General features: G+C 37.3%; 1 protein-coding gene across 3 annotated transcripts in view; it reads right to left on the reverse strand.

The window, feature by feature from the left end:
* Nucleotides 1–469: 469 nt before the first annotated feature.
* The window catches only part of CADM2 (cell adhesion molecule 2), a 1,080,208-nt gene continuing 1,061,578 nt past the window's right edge, over nucleotides 470–19,099 (reverse strand). For all 3 annotated transcript variants that reach the window (XM_032096903.1, XM_032096885.1, XM_032096894.1), the window contains 2 exons: nucleotides 9,681–9,806; nucleotides 470–8,120 (listed from right to left, as the gene is read on the reverse strand). In XM_032096903.1, coding sequence (XP_031952794.1) covers nucleotides 8,002–8,120; nucleotides 9,681–9,806 — 245 coding nt within the window. In that variant the 3' untranslated portion in view covers nucleotides 470–8,001. The remainder of the gene's footprint in view (nucleotides 8,121–9,680; nucleotides 9,807–19,099) is intronic.

Here is a 19,099-nt window from a genome sequence, read left to right on the forward strand (position 1 = left end):
GCCCTTTACAACATCAACTCAAACATGGTAAGTGGTGCAGAAAACCTCGCATGAATTCTACAGCTCCTTCAAGAGGACTAATCCACCATTTAAGTCCCACAGGCTTAAATGCTTTTTCATCACTTGACCTCTTCATAAGGGTGAATTTCTCCTACAGTGAGGACAGCATCCAACAGCTCTTACTTTGTCAGTCAGAAGAAACTATAAAGCAATACACAATAAATAGCATATAAACATCAAATCAAAAGAATAGAGTTTGCAATTCTGTCTCAAAGATTATTTCCTTGGATTAATGTTTAGAATCTCAGAATTAATATTTCAAGAAGAGTATGACTGAAACAATTCTACTGGAAACAGCAAAATCTGCTCAGTGAACTCTCTGCATGTACAGCCACTGGTCTAAATCAACTCCACTGCCAAACTGGCAAGCACCGGATAATAAGTAAAATGAATAGACAATTCAGAAATGTCCAACAGATAACTAAAATTGAAATTTTATTTTTTTTTCAATAATATTCATCAGACAATTTTCTGACAAGACTTTTCTGAAAGATGAAGTGCAAATGGGAACCCTGTAAGAATGTTTAGAAGAATTGTACATGACATTTTTAAGCGCCACCAAGTACACATTGAATACTTTGTAAGTATATAGGCATAGCAACATGCAAGTGTCATGTACCCAACATTACAATATGCATTTTGTCTGCTTAAAGTTACTAATGAGGAAATAAAATAAAATTGATGTGTCTTATCATCAGTGCAATATGTTTAATTCCCATGGATTTTTTTTTTTTTACAGGTTAGTGGTTGTATTTCTGAACCATTCAAATATATCCTTCTCAGGGCCATAAACTGCCAGTGTAAGAGCAAAGTACACCAGAGTTCCTAGGAGAATACACTTACACTGACCATGAATAGATGAAGTTGTTATAGTCCCTTCACAAATTATGCCTTATTATTTATTCTAGGAAACTTCCTGCTGAACTGAAGGGGTTTTGTAGTTATAAAATATCTGGGCTAAATGTAAAGGATGCACAAGGATTGCTTTATAATTCTTTTGAAAAAGAGCTAAATAGCAACTCAAACATGTGCATTAAGGACTTGAGCCTTGTTCTTTTGAAATCAATAGGCATACTGTACTCAATTTTGATGGAAGCAGGACATATATGAATCCAGTAATCCATGAGTTCACTCCCTTGGCTCACTGTTTTGGCATAAGCAGATGACTGTAGGTTATATTTGCATATTTCTATGACAGCTATATAGGGGTATAAGCAAATGTGCACTCACTGAAAAAGGACATGTGCAACTGCATATTTACTAACATTACTCAATATGCATAGAAAGGAGAGAAAGAGGAAATGATAAAGAAATCAGCCTAGCAATTAAAGACTATCCTCCTCTTTATAATCAACATAAAGAGTTGATGATCATCCTTACGATTTTCTTTACAAGTTACTACTTTAAAACCCTTCCCTTTAAACCTATTATAAAAACTCTTCAGTATTTCATTTTAGAACAAGACTGAGAAAATCAGTATATTTAGAAGAAAATAGCATTGGTGATTTTCAGCACTATGCATAGGGGCAGGCTAAGGCTGTCTGTAGTGTGTGCTGAAACATGAGATCAGAGCTCACACATGAAACACTGCTGGCTTGACCCTGAACACAGGGAAAGTGCTAAAGTGCTGACTCCAACAGGCTTGGCTTTGCACCTGAAATCTTAAAAAAGTGAAGAAACAAAAACCCTTGAACTTTTCTTTAATACTAGCACAGACTGCTCCTTTTAGAGGAGATACTTTTCCTACCTCCTTTCCAATTAGACCGCTGCTTTTAGCCCAGCAGAGAATAAATGACATAAGACACAGGACGTGGAGGGCAGACCTACAGTAAACACAGAAGCCATGAAGAATTTTTTTAATTTTATTTTTTTTTTTTCCCATCTACTGCAAGGCTCTGGAAGCCCCCAGAACTGTAGACCCATCAAATTGGCTTCACACCTTCTGTTTGATTGTGAGTACATTAAACATTGCTGAAGAAGATGAAGACAGCTTGGCAACAGGATGATTCCTAGATGCTGGAAGAATTCCCATAAGGGCTGCTGGAAGCGCACAAGGCTTGGAGCATCCTGAGGATGTGGAGTGATACAGAAGTGTGCTGTTCAACCATGTTTGTACCCTTATTTTCTCCTGAGTTAAAAGAAGTGCAGAGTGCTGGGTAAGATTCCTTGATAGCAAGAAGGAACCGTGCTAGCTTCTATTAATGCCAAGTAAACAACTCCCATGTGTTTTAGAGGCCCTAGGTCCACCCTGAAAAACCCTGTAGGAAGTCCTACTCTCAAAAGAGTTTCTAGTCTGTTCTGTTGACATCAAAGGCTTCTCTATTAATTTAATTTTCTCCTGCTGTTTGCAATAGTCCTTCTCTGCTCCCCATGCATTGAGTGTTTTTAATGTAAACATGCCCTGGCAATATTACATTTAAATAAGTAGGAGAACAAGTCAGGATATCTCAACAGTATTGATACTGCATATTTAATTCAAAAGCTTGCATGTGCTTTTTAAAGTTTCTCTTCATACGTGCATGCCTTACTAGGAAGAATTGTGTTGCAGTTGGATTGCACATCATTATCTAGGGCTGACTAAATATTGATGTGTTATAGCAGTTTATTTTTAAGCTTTTTGGGATGAATCCCCAGCCAGTGTAAATTGGCCCCATTTAAGGCAACAGAGTGAAGCTGATTTATACCAGCTGAGGCTGTGTCCTTATGCCCTGTTAAAAGCTAAAACTATACAGGGCAAGAATTACGAACCCAGGCAACACTTTTACCTATTTTTAACAGAAAAAAAAAAAAAAAAAAGTAATCTCATTTCAAGACTAAAGCAAAGTTTCAATAGTATTTAAAATGCATACAAATAGCATTAGTATTTAGACTAAGAGGTAGATGTCATATTCTAGGAATAGTATAGTGTGGAATAATGCTAATGGCAGTTGCTAAGTACATTTATTTGCCTGTTACACAGGGCACAAAGGAGGGTGATAGCAATGGCAACCACAAGAAGGCTTACAAAATTCTTGTCTTCTTTTGCTATTCTATGTTATCTGTCTTTCGGTGCATTTCTTCTGGAAGGGCAGGATGGAAAAGTGTCAAGAAGTAAAAAGATCTATAATACAAAACTTTATGTTTACAAAAATTAGCTTTTATCATTAAAGGCATCCTCTGTACTGTAATGGAAGCATTTTGTACTTACAATTTAAGATTACCTGGTGTTACTGAGCAAGTAGTGGAAATTCCAGGTGAGGTGATTCAGCAAAATAGGGGTCAGAAGAATGCAGCTCTCTCTCTCTCTCTCTCTCTCTCTCTCTCTCTTTCTCTCTGTTGTTCATGCTAAAAATACCAGGGCATATGGCAGCATATTTCAGCATCTTAACATACTAGGCTCCCTTGAGGACAGAAAAAAAGATGAAACTTGTGCTGTTGAGCCAGAAATAAGATTACAGAACAGTGTTGCCAGACATTCAGAGTGCTGGCAGCAAAGCCGTTAGAGGAGTCAGTGTCTTACTTTGCCTAAAGGTGTTTCAGTGGTATTTAATGGTGCTCCAAGAAATGGAAAGCAAAGCTGGTGAGAATGAGGAGCAGTATAAGCATTTTAAAAATTAGTTGTCATTGCAGGTAGAGGAATTACACATATTGCATTAGGATATCCACTGCTTGTACATGTACCTTCCACTTTTCCCTTGTGACTGTTAGGGGTCACTCCCTGCTTGAAATAATCAAAATGCATATTATAATTACACGGTTTTCCAATATCCATACACAGCAAGTACAAGATACTTACATGTAAGTACACTGTATTTACCTATATTTTTGCATAGTTTTTAGTGTGTACTTTGTGCCACTTAATAAAAAGCATTACTCATCATTTTTGTCGTTGCTTTTTTTCTTTATTAGAGAGCTTGTTCAATTAGAGTTTGAGTAGCTGGGCTTTTTGGTATGTTCATCACAGATTACCAGTTCCTAGGAGTGTAGAGATTAGACATTTGAGGAGTCTGGGTAAGTGGTGGGGGAAGCTGCAGTGTGAACATGAAAGTTTTAAATCACCTCCTTAATTAAGAAACGCAATATCAGATTTCATGATGCTAATTTAATAAACTTACCTTTAATTTGAATGGAATTCTAAAGGTAAGAAGTCCATTTTCCTTTTGGTAACACTTTACAATAAGTGGCACTAAATTACACTAGAACTGCTATGTTACAGGGAATTACATGTAACTACACTGTAACTGTTGAAAGAGCTACTGTACATGTGCGTACATGGTAACTTCAGTGCTGTTACAATCATGAATTACATAATTACAGATGATTCTGTCCTTTCTTTTCATTGAAATAGCTATATATATATATATTTATATATATATTATACTGCAATGAAAACACACAAGATGTTAACTTTCATGCCTCACTCAGAAAAAGTTGGTTTTCTTCATGTGTTCCTTTAGAGAGGGAGTCTCAGTGCAAGACGAACCATCCTTAAGTACTGTGGAAACTTTTTGAAGTGTTCTAGCTTAAACTCTGAGCCTCAAGTTAAACATCAGGTTCCTTAAAATGTCTCTTGGTTTGTCAGATGACACTAAAAGAGTGGGATGATGCATCCCTTGTCTTCTGATGCACCGCTTTCTTGTTCAAATCATGAGAATGTTCTTGAAGCATTAAAAAAAAAAAAAAAAAATCTACATCAAAAAGTTTAAAAATAATCAGCAATCGACACTGTAAACAGTACACTGGCAGAAACTAGCTACCTGGTCTGGAGAAAACTACTCTGCAAGTGAGTGAGGGAGAGGATGTCACATACATTTTAGCGAAGGTGGTTCCCATTCAGAGCCTCCATTTTACACACACGCTAGGTACCTCGCACCATAATAAAAACTTTTTTGTTCCAGAATGGGAACTTGGGCAAAGGGAATGGACAACTGGCTTTTAGCCTACTTAATGTCATTAGTGCTGAGCCATGACTCTGCTTACAAAAAAAGAGGGATGCCTCTTTACACCCAGTGTAGAAATTTGAACCTGTGAAGACCAGACAGGCCTGCAAAGTGCTATCCAGGTAGAACGCTCTGTGTGGGGCTTTTCACACCTGCTGTGCACAGCTGCAAGGGACATCACCAGGTGCAAGATAATGGAAAATCAAATGGGTTAAAAATGAGTGCATGTGAGGAGTTTTAATTGAAAGCCAATGAAAAAAAAAAAAATCCCTATTTTAACAGTACAATTTATATCTGGTTTTTTGCCAAGTTGAAATGCTGTTTCTATGCCACTGGAGAATATGGCTTGAAATGGTTACCACAAGGCCAATCCTGCTTTTGAAGGTCCTACCTGACCTTGGCTGGGTAATGGTTCAAGTAACAACCCTACTATTCAAGCGAGCTGGAGTTAGGAAGAAAGAAGAAAGGCGTAAACACCATGCTGGTGGGGAATTCCACTTGAGCAAATAAGGCCCTCATCCAGGGAAGCACTTAGTTTTTAAGCATATGAACAGTGCCTTATACTCCAAGGGAACTTCTCTGACGCCTGAAGCTGACTACGTGCTTAAAAGCTTAGTTGAACTGGGCCCCAGGTCCTGAAATAAAACTTTGATACTGTACTATAGCTAATGTAACTAACTGCTGCGACAAGAACCCATATTTTTGGTATTAAACTGAATGACTTCCTTTGCCAGCCTTTTACATGTGTATGTTTTAAAAGACATGAATATCTTGTAAACCTATACTAGTTTTCAATGTGTCTAGTAGCACCTACCTGGTTCTCTCAAACTACCATATTATATTAACATATTATTGCATTTTTCCACAGATGAGTATGGAGTGAACTGTAAAAACAAGCATGCAATCACATCAATGCAGACTTATTTCTTTAAAATGTCATACTGTATATGATTTATTATGTTAACACTCAACCACATCATATTATTTATGTCTGTATATTTTGAAAAAAAGTGCTGCTTTGATTGACGTCACCCTTTTTTCTTAGAAATTAACAAGATAAATGCTTCAACAAAAACAATTAAAATACTCTAATATTGTCCTTAAAAGGTTTATATTCTTCTGATAAATAATCTGTCACAGCACCTTTATCTTCCATTTTACCATACCACATGATGTCGTACTCCAAATTCTCCCTTCCCCACACAAAAATAAAATCCCAGGAGAAAGTCCTTTACAGCAGACCATCATGCTTTTATGCTTCACAAATACATCAACCAGAGAGAAACACTTCTTTTGTCAAAGGTGCAAAACACAGGAGCGAAGCGAGCTCCAACTAGACTAACTTGCGTTCTCCAGTGTAGAATCTTTTCCAAGACCTGTTATGGCAACCTTTTCTTTTCATTGGAAGAGGAAATAAGCCAACGGGCTTACAGTGTTTTGTTGTCATATTTAAGAGCATGTGATTTTTCAGCTGTCAATTACACAAAAAAATTTCAGAAATAATCCAAACAGAGACTTTCACTGTGGAGCTAAAAGCATGGCAGGAATTCTCTATCATTCACGGTGACATAAGTTTGTACCTCACAAAATGCATAGACAGGAATTTAATATAAAGAATTAGTCCATTTACTGTATACACAAAACATATATCTTTTGTTTTAACACTTCTATTTTTTCATTTTTTTTTCTTTTTTTTTCTTTTTTTTTTCTTTTTTTTAGGTTTTTTTTTTCTTTTGGCAAACCAACATAGAGAAGCAGCTCTGGAACTGCCAAATTAAAAATTGAGAATTTTTGCAACTCAATAGTACTTTTTAAGGATAGTAATCAAATGTGGTTGTAATTTAAAACCTGAGGCTGTGCACTGGTTGTTAGCTTAAAACTACCTTTCCATATAACATTGTGCTTCCATTGTATAACAAAGAAAAAATTAACAAGAACTAGAAAAGTTTGCTGCTGAACAGTGCTAGGACATACAGACAAAAAAATACTAATACATGTTATCTACTCAGAATATTGACTTGAGTCATATCTAAAGGGATATAATGGACATTAGAAAATGCTTACTTGTGACTGACTTAGCTACTGCCAAAAAAGTTGAATATGTATCAAATAAAGTTTAACTGAATTTATTATATGCACTATATACAGATACTAAAATGCCTTGCAATTGTGCCCCATGAATACATCAAATTTGAGTAGGCAGGTGAGTTCATGTTTAGCAAATAAATTATAAAACCATAAATTACTCAGAAAATTCTCTAATCTTTGTGATCCCAAAAGCAAGTAAAAGGGCAGGACAAATTGTTTCAAAAGAAGCTCTATTACCTAACTTTGCAGAATCTGTATAGCTATTCAGCATGTTTTCACCACTGAAACATGGCACAGTTGTCAAGGTACCACTTAAATCATAACAAAACAAAGCAAAACCAAACAAAAAATTCACTGGGCTGATTTTTTTTCCACCAAATCCAAGCATACAGGAAACTATACTGAACAGATTTCCATTTGTGTTTCCAAGGGCGTATGTTTCAAAAACAAGTTGCTTTTTGAATTATAGATAGACATACAAAATATTCTTTGTAAACCTCTTAGACTTAACATTTTCTGTAAGTAAATTAGGACCTTACCTAATAGTACTTGTTATGAATTTTGTTCTATGACATACTAGTAGGGACATGATAAAAGAAAACTGGAAAAGAAAGCTGCGTAACACTTAAATATGTAGAAAACTTGGATTAGGATGATGATTAACATTGTTAAGGCTGTATATTCAAGCACTGTATGTTAAGAGAGCAGTGGATATGATTTTTAGGCAATAAGAAATGTCCTGCTTTACGCATGATACTGTAATTATAGAATGATGATGTCAACAGCTGATTGTTGGCATAAACTGGCTACTTATAGCAGTTATGCGAGTTAATAAAGATAGCAGAAGATGGCAGAAATGAATTCTGAGAAATGATAGCCAGTTTTCTCCAGCAGTCAGCCTGATAAGTAAAACTCCAAGATTCTAGCTCTGCATCTAAATGAAATACTCTTTTTTCTCCTCTGCATTGACTTGGCTGCCTTCTGCATTGATAATGGCTGTGTCGGCATCAGGTGCATCTTCAGCTCCTTTTGCTTCATTTGTTAAATATGTTCCTGTAGGAATCAGTACAAGAGAAAAGAAAAAAAGAGAAAAAAGATTAGGGTTTTTTTTTTTTACTCTGCATTATAGGTAGTACATTTCAAACAATGTTCCATTTTTTTAATGAGTGAAAAATATTTTTACACAGTTTTTAGTATATGTCATGAAGGTATGCTCAACTTTCTAATCTGCTGAAGAAATATTTACACTGATACACTGATAAAGGCACATATACAAACTCTAGTAGATCCACAACAAATTAAATAAATATTTTAATAAAACTTCACTTTATCAAACTGCAGTAATAGGCAATATATTTTTCAGTTAAATCTTGGTTATTTCATGAAATAGCTATCCATCAAAAACAAAGCAATTTAAAAAACTTAGATATTCATAAACATGCTTTTTATTCTTTTTAATGGCCACTCATTTGTATTTCTGTTTTTTCTTGATCATATCTATGCTTTAATTTTACAGAATTGTATCATAGTAGGTTCCAAGATTTATGAAATTGAGGCAGTTTTATTAACTGAACCAACTCACTTTATACGGTCACAGCTATTTTTATGCCCTGGATATGAATAAAAAGAAATGTGTACAATAGCCAAATTTCCCTTTGTGAAAAGCATTACTTATGCTGGCATAAGATGTACAACTATTCATTCAGGAAAATTAAACAAAAGAGAGACACTTTCACTGGCTCATTAAAAAAAATCCTGATTTTCTCCCCTGTAGTCCAATCAAATTGATGTTTTTATCAATTTATGTTTGCTAGGTATATGATTACCCTATCTAAAATGAGACTTACTGAATTAATACCAACACTCATCCTCTCTTTTTTTTTTTTTTTTGAGGGGTGTGATCAGGGGATCAACTGAGTTTTAGCAATAGGTCTACAAGCCACACAGAGGTTAAATCTCAAGGCATGATTTTGCAGCTAACTAGGTCCAAATGAAATCATAGGGAAGTCAGAAGTCAGTGTCACTCCATTCCTGTTATCTTTAGTGGCAGAGGGGACTGAAAACGAAGGGACCAGAATTATTAAGGTAAAACCACACAATAAGTAAAGCTAGCCCCAGGAATGAACCCCTTATTCCAGTGGGACCATTGATAAACTGATGTGAAAACTCACCACCAGCTTCTAATATTATCTTTTAAATATATACTTAAAATATTAGCCTAATCCATTAAAATGAAAAAGCTTGTTCATTCAATACATATATATTCTGCTGAATTGATATGGTAGCTAAAACTATGAGAGCATGATGAGAACTGCAATCAAATATCAGGAGTTAAGAGCCAAAACCAAGGGCCAATCTTACCCCTTGGTCTCTCTAAATCACTGACTTGTAGGATGACCCTGTGCATTTAACTAACTCCATGTCCTTTGCCTTAGCCAGCCCACCAGAAAACTGATTAAAATTCACAGGGACTTCTCTTTCAACTGGACTGAGAACTAAGATTTTTTTGTTCGAATCATTTAGCAGAGCAGGGAAAGTGAAAGGGAATGGCACCCCCAGGTGAAATCATGCCATGCTTCCAGAAGTGACCGAACTTCCACTAAATTGTCCTACCTTTATGTCTTGCCAGATATCGACCAAGGAGAATTATAGAACATAATGTTACAAAGACAACTACAGCCACTATTCCTCCTATAAGAGCGTGGTCAGGTCCGGTCTGTCCAGCCAAAGCATTTGGATCTAGAGGGAGAGACAAAAAGCAAAAGTGTTCCTACACAGACAAAAAAAAGTCCGGAAAATTCACAATACCAAGTTTCTATACTGATCATCCTGAAAATAGGACATTTCCCTCTTTAATATTCAGCATGGTTATTCCCACTTTTACTCCCAGTATCTTATCAACAACACAGTGCTGCTTGTATTCCCAGATTGTTAAAACCCTGAGGACATCACAGTTATGAAAAATATTACCTTATTCTTCTTTGGCAGAGGTTATTAAATGGAAAAGGTTTCTAGCTTTGTCCTCGTCATTTTACAACTGAAAACCTGGCCATAGCTATTTATAGAAGGAAAAACAAGGAAGTGAGAATTGGGGATCGGCTAGCATCAGCAGAGTAGTGTCTGCATAATACATAATTTATAGAATTGATTCTCAGTAGGCAACCCTTATATGTTCTCTTCCTCTCATTCCTCACCTCTTGCACCAGAAATAGAGAGGCAGACAAAGTGCAGATGTGCCAAGTTCCTCTGCACATGGCTGAGTCTGCATGGATTTGGTGAGACAAAGTTTTCAGGCAACCTGAAAGCTCATCATTCAGACTCAAGCATCAGTCTGTGAATTCACTACAAACACTTGATTAACACTCAATGTGAGCAACGTGTAATAGATATCAGAGAATCAGAGTCAGCTAGGATGGAAAAGATCTTTGAGATCATCAAGCCCAGCCAATGAAGTAACACCACCTTATCAACTAAACCACGGCACTGAGTGCCGCATCCAGTCGCTTCTTAAACACCTCCAGCGATGGTGACTCCACCACCTCCCTGGCCAGCCCATCCCAATGCCCAATCACTTTTTCTGTGAAGAACTTCTTCCCAATGTCCAACTTAAACCTCCTCTGGGCCAGCTTGCACTTTGGTGTTGTTAAACCTCATGTTGCATTTGGCCCATTGATCCAGCCTGTCCATGTCCCTCTGCAGAGCACTCCTACCCTCCAACAGATCAACACTCCCCCACAACTCAGTATCATCTGCACATTTTCTAGTGGCAGAGTGCATTAGCAGGTTCCTTTTCCCAACTCTGTGCAGGGCACTGGGAATACTGTCAGATTCCAGCATCCTGTGCTGGTCATTTGCCTGTTCTGTTGCCCAATGTGTCACAGAAGTTGCAAAGAGACAGTCATGGGAAATGGCACTACTTTGGTGTCAGTAATTCTTCAGAGCTTTTTACAATGAACCAGTAACCTGTGACCGTTGACTCAACAGATAAATGCAGAAGAAGGTAAAAATTCAATCTGAGGATCATGGTATAGTTCCTATTATAATGAAAACGCCTCTGCTATGAAGGTGTTATTAGCATGTACTGTATGCTGCAATCAGTCCACTCTCACTGCTTCAAGGGCATTCTGCAACTACACTTTCAGGCTTGCTGGAGCACAGAGTGGTATCACCACTGTTACAGATTCAGTTCTGCTCTTAACAGTCACTGGAATCATCAGGCATGACTTTATCAATTACTGCTGGCTTTCCTAGCTCCCACACTTTCCTGGCTGCCATGAGGACTTTGGGGAACGTGGCCATAGCATTTCTGTGGACATGATGGCAAATAGTAGCTATTAGGCCTCAAAAAAGCTAGAAACACTTTATAAAGTCATCTATCCTGCATCCTCTTCCACCTCCACATCCTCCTGGCATGCTGCTGCTGGTGGTAGCACCACGCTGAGTACACATAATCAGTCCAGCGGGACATTGGCTCCACTTTGGTCATTAAATCTGACCCCAAATCCTGTGCACCAGCAACTTAACAGGGCAAAGCAAGACTACTGAAGCATTGCCTTCCCAAAGCAAGAGCTTGGAGCATTCAGCCCTCCTCTGCCCTGCCTTGCAGGGGCTTTGTTTTCTGAGTGGAGCAAGGAAGAGGTGGCTGCTCGCTTGAGAAGATGGAAGGTGACAGCTTGCCGCAGGAATGTCAGTCTGCTTGAGCCATCTAGGAAATTCCTCCTTTTGCGGTGCCTGTGGCAATGTTGAGTAAAGGTCCTTCCTGCAGCAAAAGGGCAGGACACATTTGGACTCTGAGGACCACCCATGTCCCCAAGGCCTGTGTGTGACCTGCAGGAGATGCTCTGGGACAGGAACAGCATGAACATGTTTTCCCACTAAAAACTGTCTCCTGCTGCTATGGTGCCAGTAACACTGAAGAATAAACTGAGATATTTTAAGGGATGATATACTTCCTGATGCAGAGTATAATCCAGAGAAGGGTTAGCACAGAACTTTATCTAGAGGCATTTTTGAAAAGCTGACTGAAGTGCACAGCCTTAGCTCAATAGCCAGACTTACAACGCATGTCCTCTGTGAGCTTTAATAAACATTACAGATAAAAATCCTCACAATACACTGAGATAAATGTGCCTCTGTGCTTTTATCCTCAGGTGATTTCCTACATAGAGTGGCTCACTCCTCCTCTGACATACCTGATGTGACTACATGAAGTGACCTAAAGCCAGCCTAAATACAAGGCTTCCACTAATTAGTGTGGATTAATGAGATTCTAATATTGCTATAGGATGAATTATTTTAACATTAAAATTAATGTAGGTATTCATTGGATTGCAAAAATAGTAGTGTATTTTTTGATCTAATCTCAACCTCGCTATCAAAGCCAGATTATATTGGTTGGTACTGCTTGAGAAGTTTGTCCAGAAAAAAAAACTTATACATAACCTATTGCTATTATATTACCAGTGAACAATTCCTTTGTTAAAAAGGAAAAAGGAAAGGAAGGAGAGAAAGGAAGAGATGGAAGTGAAGGAAAGAAAGATTTTTAAAAGTGGCCAACATTTTCTTGGGAAACAAGCCTTTTTTCCATCTCAAAATGAAAATCCATACAACATAAACAACATTCTGAAAAGGAAGCATACTTCATGAATAGTCTCCTCATAGAAAAATAATGTTAGCATTAAATATAAATATGCTCTACATTATGCATACAGAGTAATGCACTATACTTTTGCCTTTCATGAAATGACCTAAGCCCCATGAGTGAATGATAGATCTGGGGCTTTCTATCATGGTATAAATAATTACTATTTCAAAATGTGCCTGAGCAGTATCTGAAAGATAGAAATACAGGGATTTGGAAACTATGCTTTTTTTTGTATTTTAGGTATTTATACAGTGAACATGCATAATCATTCGAATGCTCTGGGCACAAGTGTTAGCAACTGCCATTAAAGTTCCTGGAAGTGCAACATGTGAGCACTCCACAGTTTGCTTTCCAAAAAACAGAATACTATTTGGATTATTTTTAGATACACGTTATAAGCTTCATGGGCTTTACCAAGTAAATCCTACCCTGCCATAAACACAACTCCAGCAAATGAAATCTTAGGTATGCAACTGTGCAATAAATACTCATAATCCAGCGGTTTCCATTAAAAAAATAAAATAGATTATGCTGTTAATGTTTTAATACATACTGGTTATTACTGCATGAACACAGGCAGCTAAAGTAGTCATGGCCTGAAACAGTGAAATTACAATTTTGCAATCAGACTAGATCTTCAAAGATCAGTTCTTTTTTCTGTTTATTTTGTCCTTTGATGAAACTAAGAAAACCTGATAAAAACATAATGACACAAAACCTCATAATTCTCTTTTATTTGCTCTTTTTTTCTAAATTTTGAAAGCCTCTTCAAAATACTGATTACCAATGCTGTGAAAATGTACCTATTTGCAACTTTTGGGATTTCCCTGTTACTGTTTGTTCACAAACAGTGAATACACTTAAATGAAATAACACACAAATTAAATAACACTCCTAAAATGACTAAGAGGGAAAGAAATGTCTCATTTGTTAAAAGATGAAACGCATCAGATAAACCTTAGACCTAATAAATAAGTAGATAAGCGCTTTTTATGACCTGCTGACAATGTTCCAGTGTAGAGTATTTTAATATGAATTCACACTTTAGTTAAGCAGAGAAATTTTGGAATAGTTTTTCATGCTTTTGCATAAAGTGTATGCTAATTATTCATCTAATTTCAGTTTCTTCATGCATAACTTTCCTTCTTATTTATGCAGAGTCGACTTGACTGAGCAGGCTGCAGGAAAGGGTCAGATAACCCTTTCCTGAGCAAAGGCAAAACAAGCACATTTGTGAATGCTGAAATGGCATATTTTCGGGAATATGTGCTCAAGCAACCCCCTGTATTGCATGTGTTTGGCTCATATGCTGAAGTTTTTAAATAAAATCACTCTGAGCAGGAGATGACTTAGGTTTTGAGGCATCCAAAATAATAAGTTGGTTTGGCCATTTCTACTATACGAAAAATTGGAAATATCCTAATTTGCTGTGGAGCTTAAACAGCATTTACAAAATGAAGAGTTATTAAGTATATGCATTACTCATAAATTACTGTTCCTTAAGGCTGGGAAAATAAAGGGATGTCCCATTTCTCACAGAAGTACTGAAACCATCAGCCTCCAGTCACTTTTACTGATTTTATGAATAATCAAATGCTGCGGCAAAGTAGAATTGCTCCAATAAGGGATCCTGGGTCATGGCTCCATGTTAAAATTTATATGGCAGAATAATTGCTTCAAATGACTCCTGATTCTTTCCCCATATTCAGGGACTTGTTATAACCCCCAGTATAACTCAACAATATTTCATACTTTTGCAAAAGCTATTGTTTTAAGGGCTTTGCTCAAATCAGATCAGTAAAGCAATGTGCATTTTAGGGTGGGAAAACCCCAAAAGTACAAAAATTAAATAACTATCTCTGTCTTATTTAAAAAGCTTTTGAATTGGTGCAGATGAGGGTGACAATGAGTGGTGGGAGACTGTGAAGACTTCTGGAGAAAATCTAACCAGCACCCTTGAATCATGCGACATCTAAACCTGCACTGCTTTGAAGTGTCCTAACAGCAGAGAGCAAACTGCAGAAAGTACAGAGAGCAAGTAGTGTGAGATCTTCTGAAGTCCATCAGTGAATGTAAGTTACATTAGAAATATTTCCCATTGAATTTTTTCTTCATATCAGCTTAATTTCCCAAGGAGAGCTTGTGTGATTATGCTTTTTCATTCTGTTCAATTACTTACCAACTGTGGATCCGTTACAACAAGTTTTAAGAGACAGTAAAGAACTTAAGATCCTTGTTTTCTTATAACTAACTTGAGAGGATGGGTTGCAGCAGGAGCTCAGAGCTTATTAATACCAGAGAATGTGTAGGAAGGATGCCTTTATAAAAGCCCTAATAGAGACAAAAACTTCCGTCAAAATCTCTGCCCAAGAATCAATTTTTCGTTAGAGGTTTCTCTCCATTGCAAATACTTTGGTGTCCAGTATGGCACAGATCCTGTCTGAAGCTTTTCACATGGTTAGGTGGCATTTATAACCTCTGAGCCCTTGCCACCTCACTTTTTTCTCCTTTTTCCAAAACCCACCCTTTGTGCTTCTCTTCCTTCTTGTCTCATAACCCGGTCAACTCACACTGCAGTATTAAAAAAGCCACGAGGCACAATCTCATGGAAAGCAGAGAAGATTTCTTTCTGCAGCTTATGGCACAAACTTGGGTTTTAAAATGTATTCAAACTAATGTCGTTTCCAAGATTTAGCCATAGGGGTCGTAAAATATTTAATTGTCCCAGCAATGCAAGTTTGGGGGAAAAAAGTAGAACTTAAATCAAAACAAACAAGCCAGAAAACCCCAGCAGCAAAAAAACCAAAGCCCAAAACCTCAAAACAGAACCTCAATGATCTGGTCTTACATCAGTAGGAAAAAAGACTAAAGTGGGACTTGTCTCACAATATGGATAGAAGGTTATACTGAAGTGATAGCTAACAAGGTATTTGCCTTAGGAAAAGTGGCAGTAGTGCTGTCTGTGATAAATGCTGGTAAGCAGAATTTACCCATTTTAGCATCTTAATTTGGGCACCCCACAGTTCAATTTCCCTTGCCTGGCCTGGGAGGCTGAAACAGATATTTTTAATCTCTTTTTGTAATATACTACTAACCACTAAAATACATGTATGCCAAACTTGTGAAACTATTGTTAAGGGGGAAAAGAAACTTTCTGCACCTTCATTTAAATTGCAAAGAGTAGCTGCCCAAAGGGGCTGGTTGTGAAATTCTTTGAAAATGTGTTTTGTTATTAAGCAATTCCGAACTTAAAATATGTGACAAGCTTCTTTATCCTTCAGTGCCTGAAGCAAAGAAGAACAAAACAGTGTACTAATATACAGCATATATAAACTGCTATTTTAATAGTAGAACATCATCAAGCATAGCGAAGACAGGCAGAAAAAATACTTCTAAACCTTCAAAAGAATTGATAGCCTTTTCTTCCCATGCTACTGCAGTAGCACATTTGGCCCATTTTGCCTCTAAGTGTTTTTTTTTCACAGTACTGAATTTTATATACATTCCTATTAAGAAGAGTCTACATCCCAGAAGGATAGAAGTCCCACACTAATGTTTCAGCAGCTGAAACTACAGCTCCTTTTGAAGAGCTCGTGTTGCTCTCATGAAGCCAAGACTTCTTTCAGCAGAGGGAAAAATGCAAAAGTCTTCTGATGTGTATTTGTGAGTCGGTAGCCCTTGTCAAAGTGAATAAAAGCATTACCCATACCTATTTATTTTATAAATGTATTTTTTTAAAATGCTTAGAAGAGACTTGTATACCTACAATGTTAAGATGAAAAGTTAAACAATATTTTTCTGGATCCTTAGAACCTCATTCCATATTTTGTGCCTGTGTCATTGACAGTTTTTTTTTTAAGATTTCTTTTTTTTCCCTTTCTTTTTTTCTTTTTTTTTTCCTTAGTGCTGCTTTAAAAGCTCCAGTTTCCTGAAGGGAACAGTTCCTCTAATTAGAGCACATAAAAGACCTTTCTTATTGACAACATTATATTTTTGGCTGTCAATAAACTCATTAATTGCTTCAGACTTTGTCTTAGGAAAAAAGAACTGAGATCTGCAACTTTTTGCCTTCATCTTATGTTCTGTAGAGGATAATTAAGTCAATTCTGGATTTGAAGAAATACTTGCAGCCCATCCAGCTATAACTTCTGTCTACTGAAACAGGAGGCTGTAGGAAAAGAGACAACTGGCATAGATGACACGAGAATTTCCCTGTTAAGCTGAATGAGTCAACTGTACCAGCATTTTAATTTTCATTTTCTTGTGACGTTCCAGAATGCTCAGTGCCTTCACTGCAGTTAAAAAAAAAAAAAAAAAAAATTGAACTTTGGAAACATCCACTTACTAGATACTTAAGGAAAAAAAAAATAAAAAGAAAAAAGAAGAACCTATCTCTACCTAGAAAAATGAGATTCATGACTTCTTACTTTGGGACAAAAAACACATTTCATGTCATCTTTCTTTTGATGACTTTCCATCAACTAATATAGGAAGATCCCTGCTCTTGGTTTTCTTTGTCAAAAAAGGCCAGAGACCAGACGGAGTAGGTGTGCACACAACTCCTTTTCCTGCCACCAGAAGTTAATTATCTATATAAATATTAAACCATTCTCTCATTAATACAGATACTGGAGATGCCAGTTTCTTCTCCCTTTCTTAGAGCACCTTTAATCTGTGGCTTTTGGTCTCTTCCCACAGACTTTGATTTGCTGGAGAGAACATGACCAGGACTGTGTGGGAAGGGAGTGTGGCACCTGTGCTCCAGGGAGTTAGCTGAGCTTGGGCATCTGCTGCTGGCTGCCATCACAGGGGCTGGGGCCAGACTCAGATGGTCTCTGGCAGTCTTATCTTTCACGTATCAAGACAAAGCAACTCATTATCACCACAACAGACATTATGAATTATGGGGAGATTGCTGAGAGAGAGATCCCTGAAAGCATTAAAGTGATGGCTCAAAGCTTCCTCCCCCAACTTAAGGAAGCCCCAAGAGCTTAAGCCTACTGGAAAGTAGCATCAATATTTCCACTGTGGCATCTTTGCCACCTTGTTTTCATGCTATCTGTTACATGAATGCCCTCACTGATTGCTTTGCAGAGCTAATCAGAGCTCAAATCGCTGCAGAGCTCAAATAAATACCACTTCAAGTAAGCAGCGGAAGAAAGACACACTTTCAGTTCAGAAGTGGCATGAAACAAATGGATGGGGAGGATCAGTGGAGAGAGAGACCAAGCTGTTCCCAATGGCAGAAGCTGGGGAGGTGGAGGTTTTCTCACCAGTAAGGCAGAGCCACACACAAAAAGTTAGTTGAAAACAGGTAGAGCTGGGTAAAGATCAGAGAGTCAGCAACAGGTTCACAGTTGTACAAGCTACATTGTACTGAACATGTTCATGAGAGCTTTAAAACCAAGAAAGGCAGATTTGATTTAATTGAAGAACATCTCTAATTAAAACTTAGTTCTGTGGTGGAAGAAAACCTATTGTTCAAATGAATTCTTTATGCTTGTCATACTAATTTTTTCTTACCAAATCAGATTAGAATAATAATAAGCTTATAATGACATCAAAACACCCCAGTAAACCAGCCACTTACAGCCAGAATCTGACACCTTATTCAGGCTGAACAGCAATTTAATCTGTCATGGGACTACTCAGTGTGAGTAACTGTAACAGAAGAGCCTCTTTGGCAGTTAATAGTATATTTTATTTGTCAGTGTATCTCCAGAAGATTAGCCAGGCATACTTGTGGTTGGGGTAGTAACTGATCCAAAAGAGGATGTTGACTGATCCAGCTCATCTCAGAAAGAGAGATGTGAGAGACATTAGCAGAGATAGCCTCTTGTAATGCACAGAGTAACAGGAATGAGGAGTAAATTATTGATAAGGTCAGCACCACCGTTAATTTGTGAGGCATCTTCTATAGCTGCTCTAATTAGGGCACAAAACCTTATGTAAAGTCTTTGTGACAATGGCAACATCCATTTGTGAAGTTCCTTGTCCAAGAGACAAATCGACCTTCAATTAGTATGAATTTTTGCCCGTGGTTTAACTGAACGCTATCCATTCTTTATGCCAACCCTCTACTAATGGAAACAACAATATTTCCCCCTTTTAATAATGACATGCTTGATGGAATTCAATATCTTAACCAAATCCTCCTCTGAGAACATTAAGACTGTTGTTTTCAGATGCCTTTAAGTTAAATACCATCCAGCTATTAGTAAGAGATTGTTTGCTCTTAAAGCCATCGATTGGTAATGGGATTGCTAAGAATAACGTTGATCTTTGCTTTCCTAAAGGCTTTCTGTATTCATAAAAAAAATAAAGTTACACAGTCTTTGGTTTATGGGCCTATTTTCCTTTTTTTTTTTTTTTTTTTAAACTTGGCAAC

The sequence above is a fragment of the Corvus moneduloides genome, chromosome 2 (genome assembly GCF_009650955.1).
Source record: "Corvus moneduloides isolate bCorMon1 chromosome 2, bCorMon1.pri, whole genome shotgun sequence".
Lineage (NCBI taxonomy): Eukaryota > Metazoa > Chordata > Aves > Passeriformes > Corvidae > Corvus > Corvus moneduloides.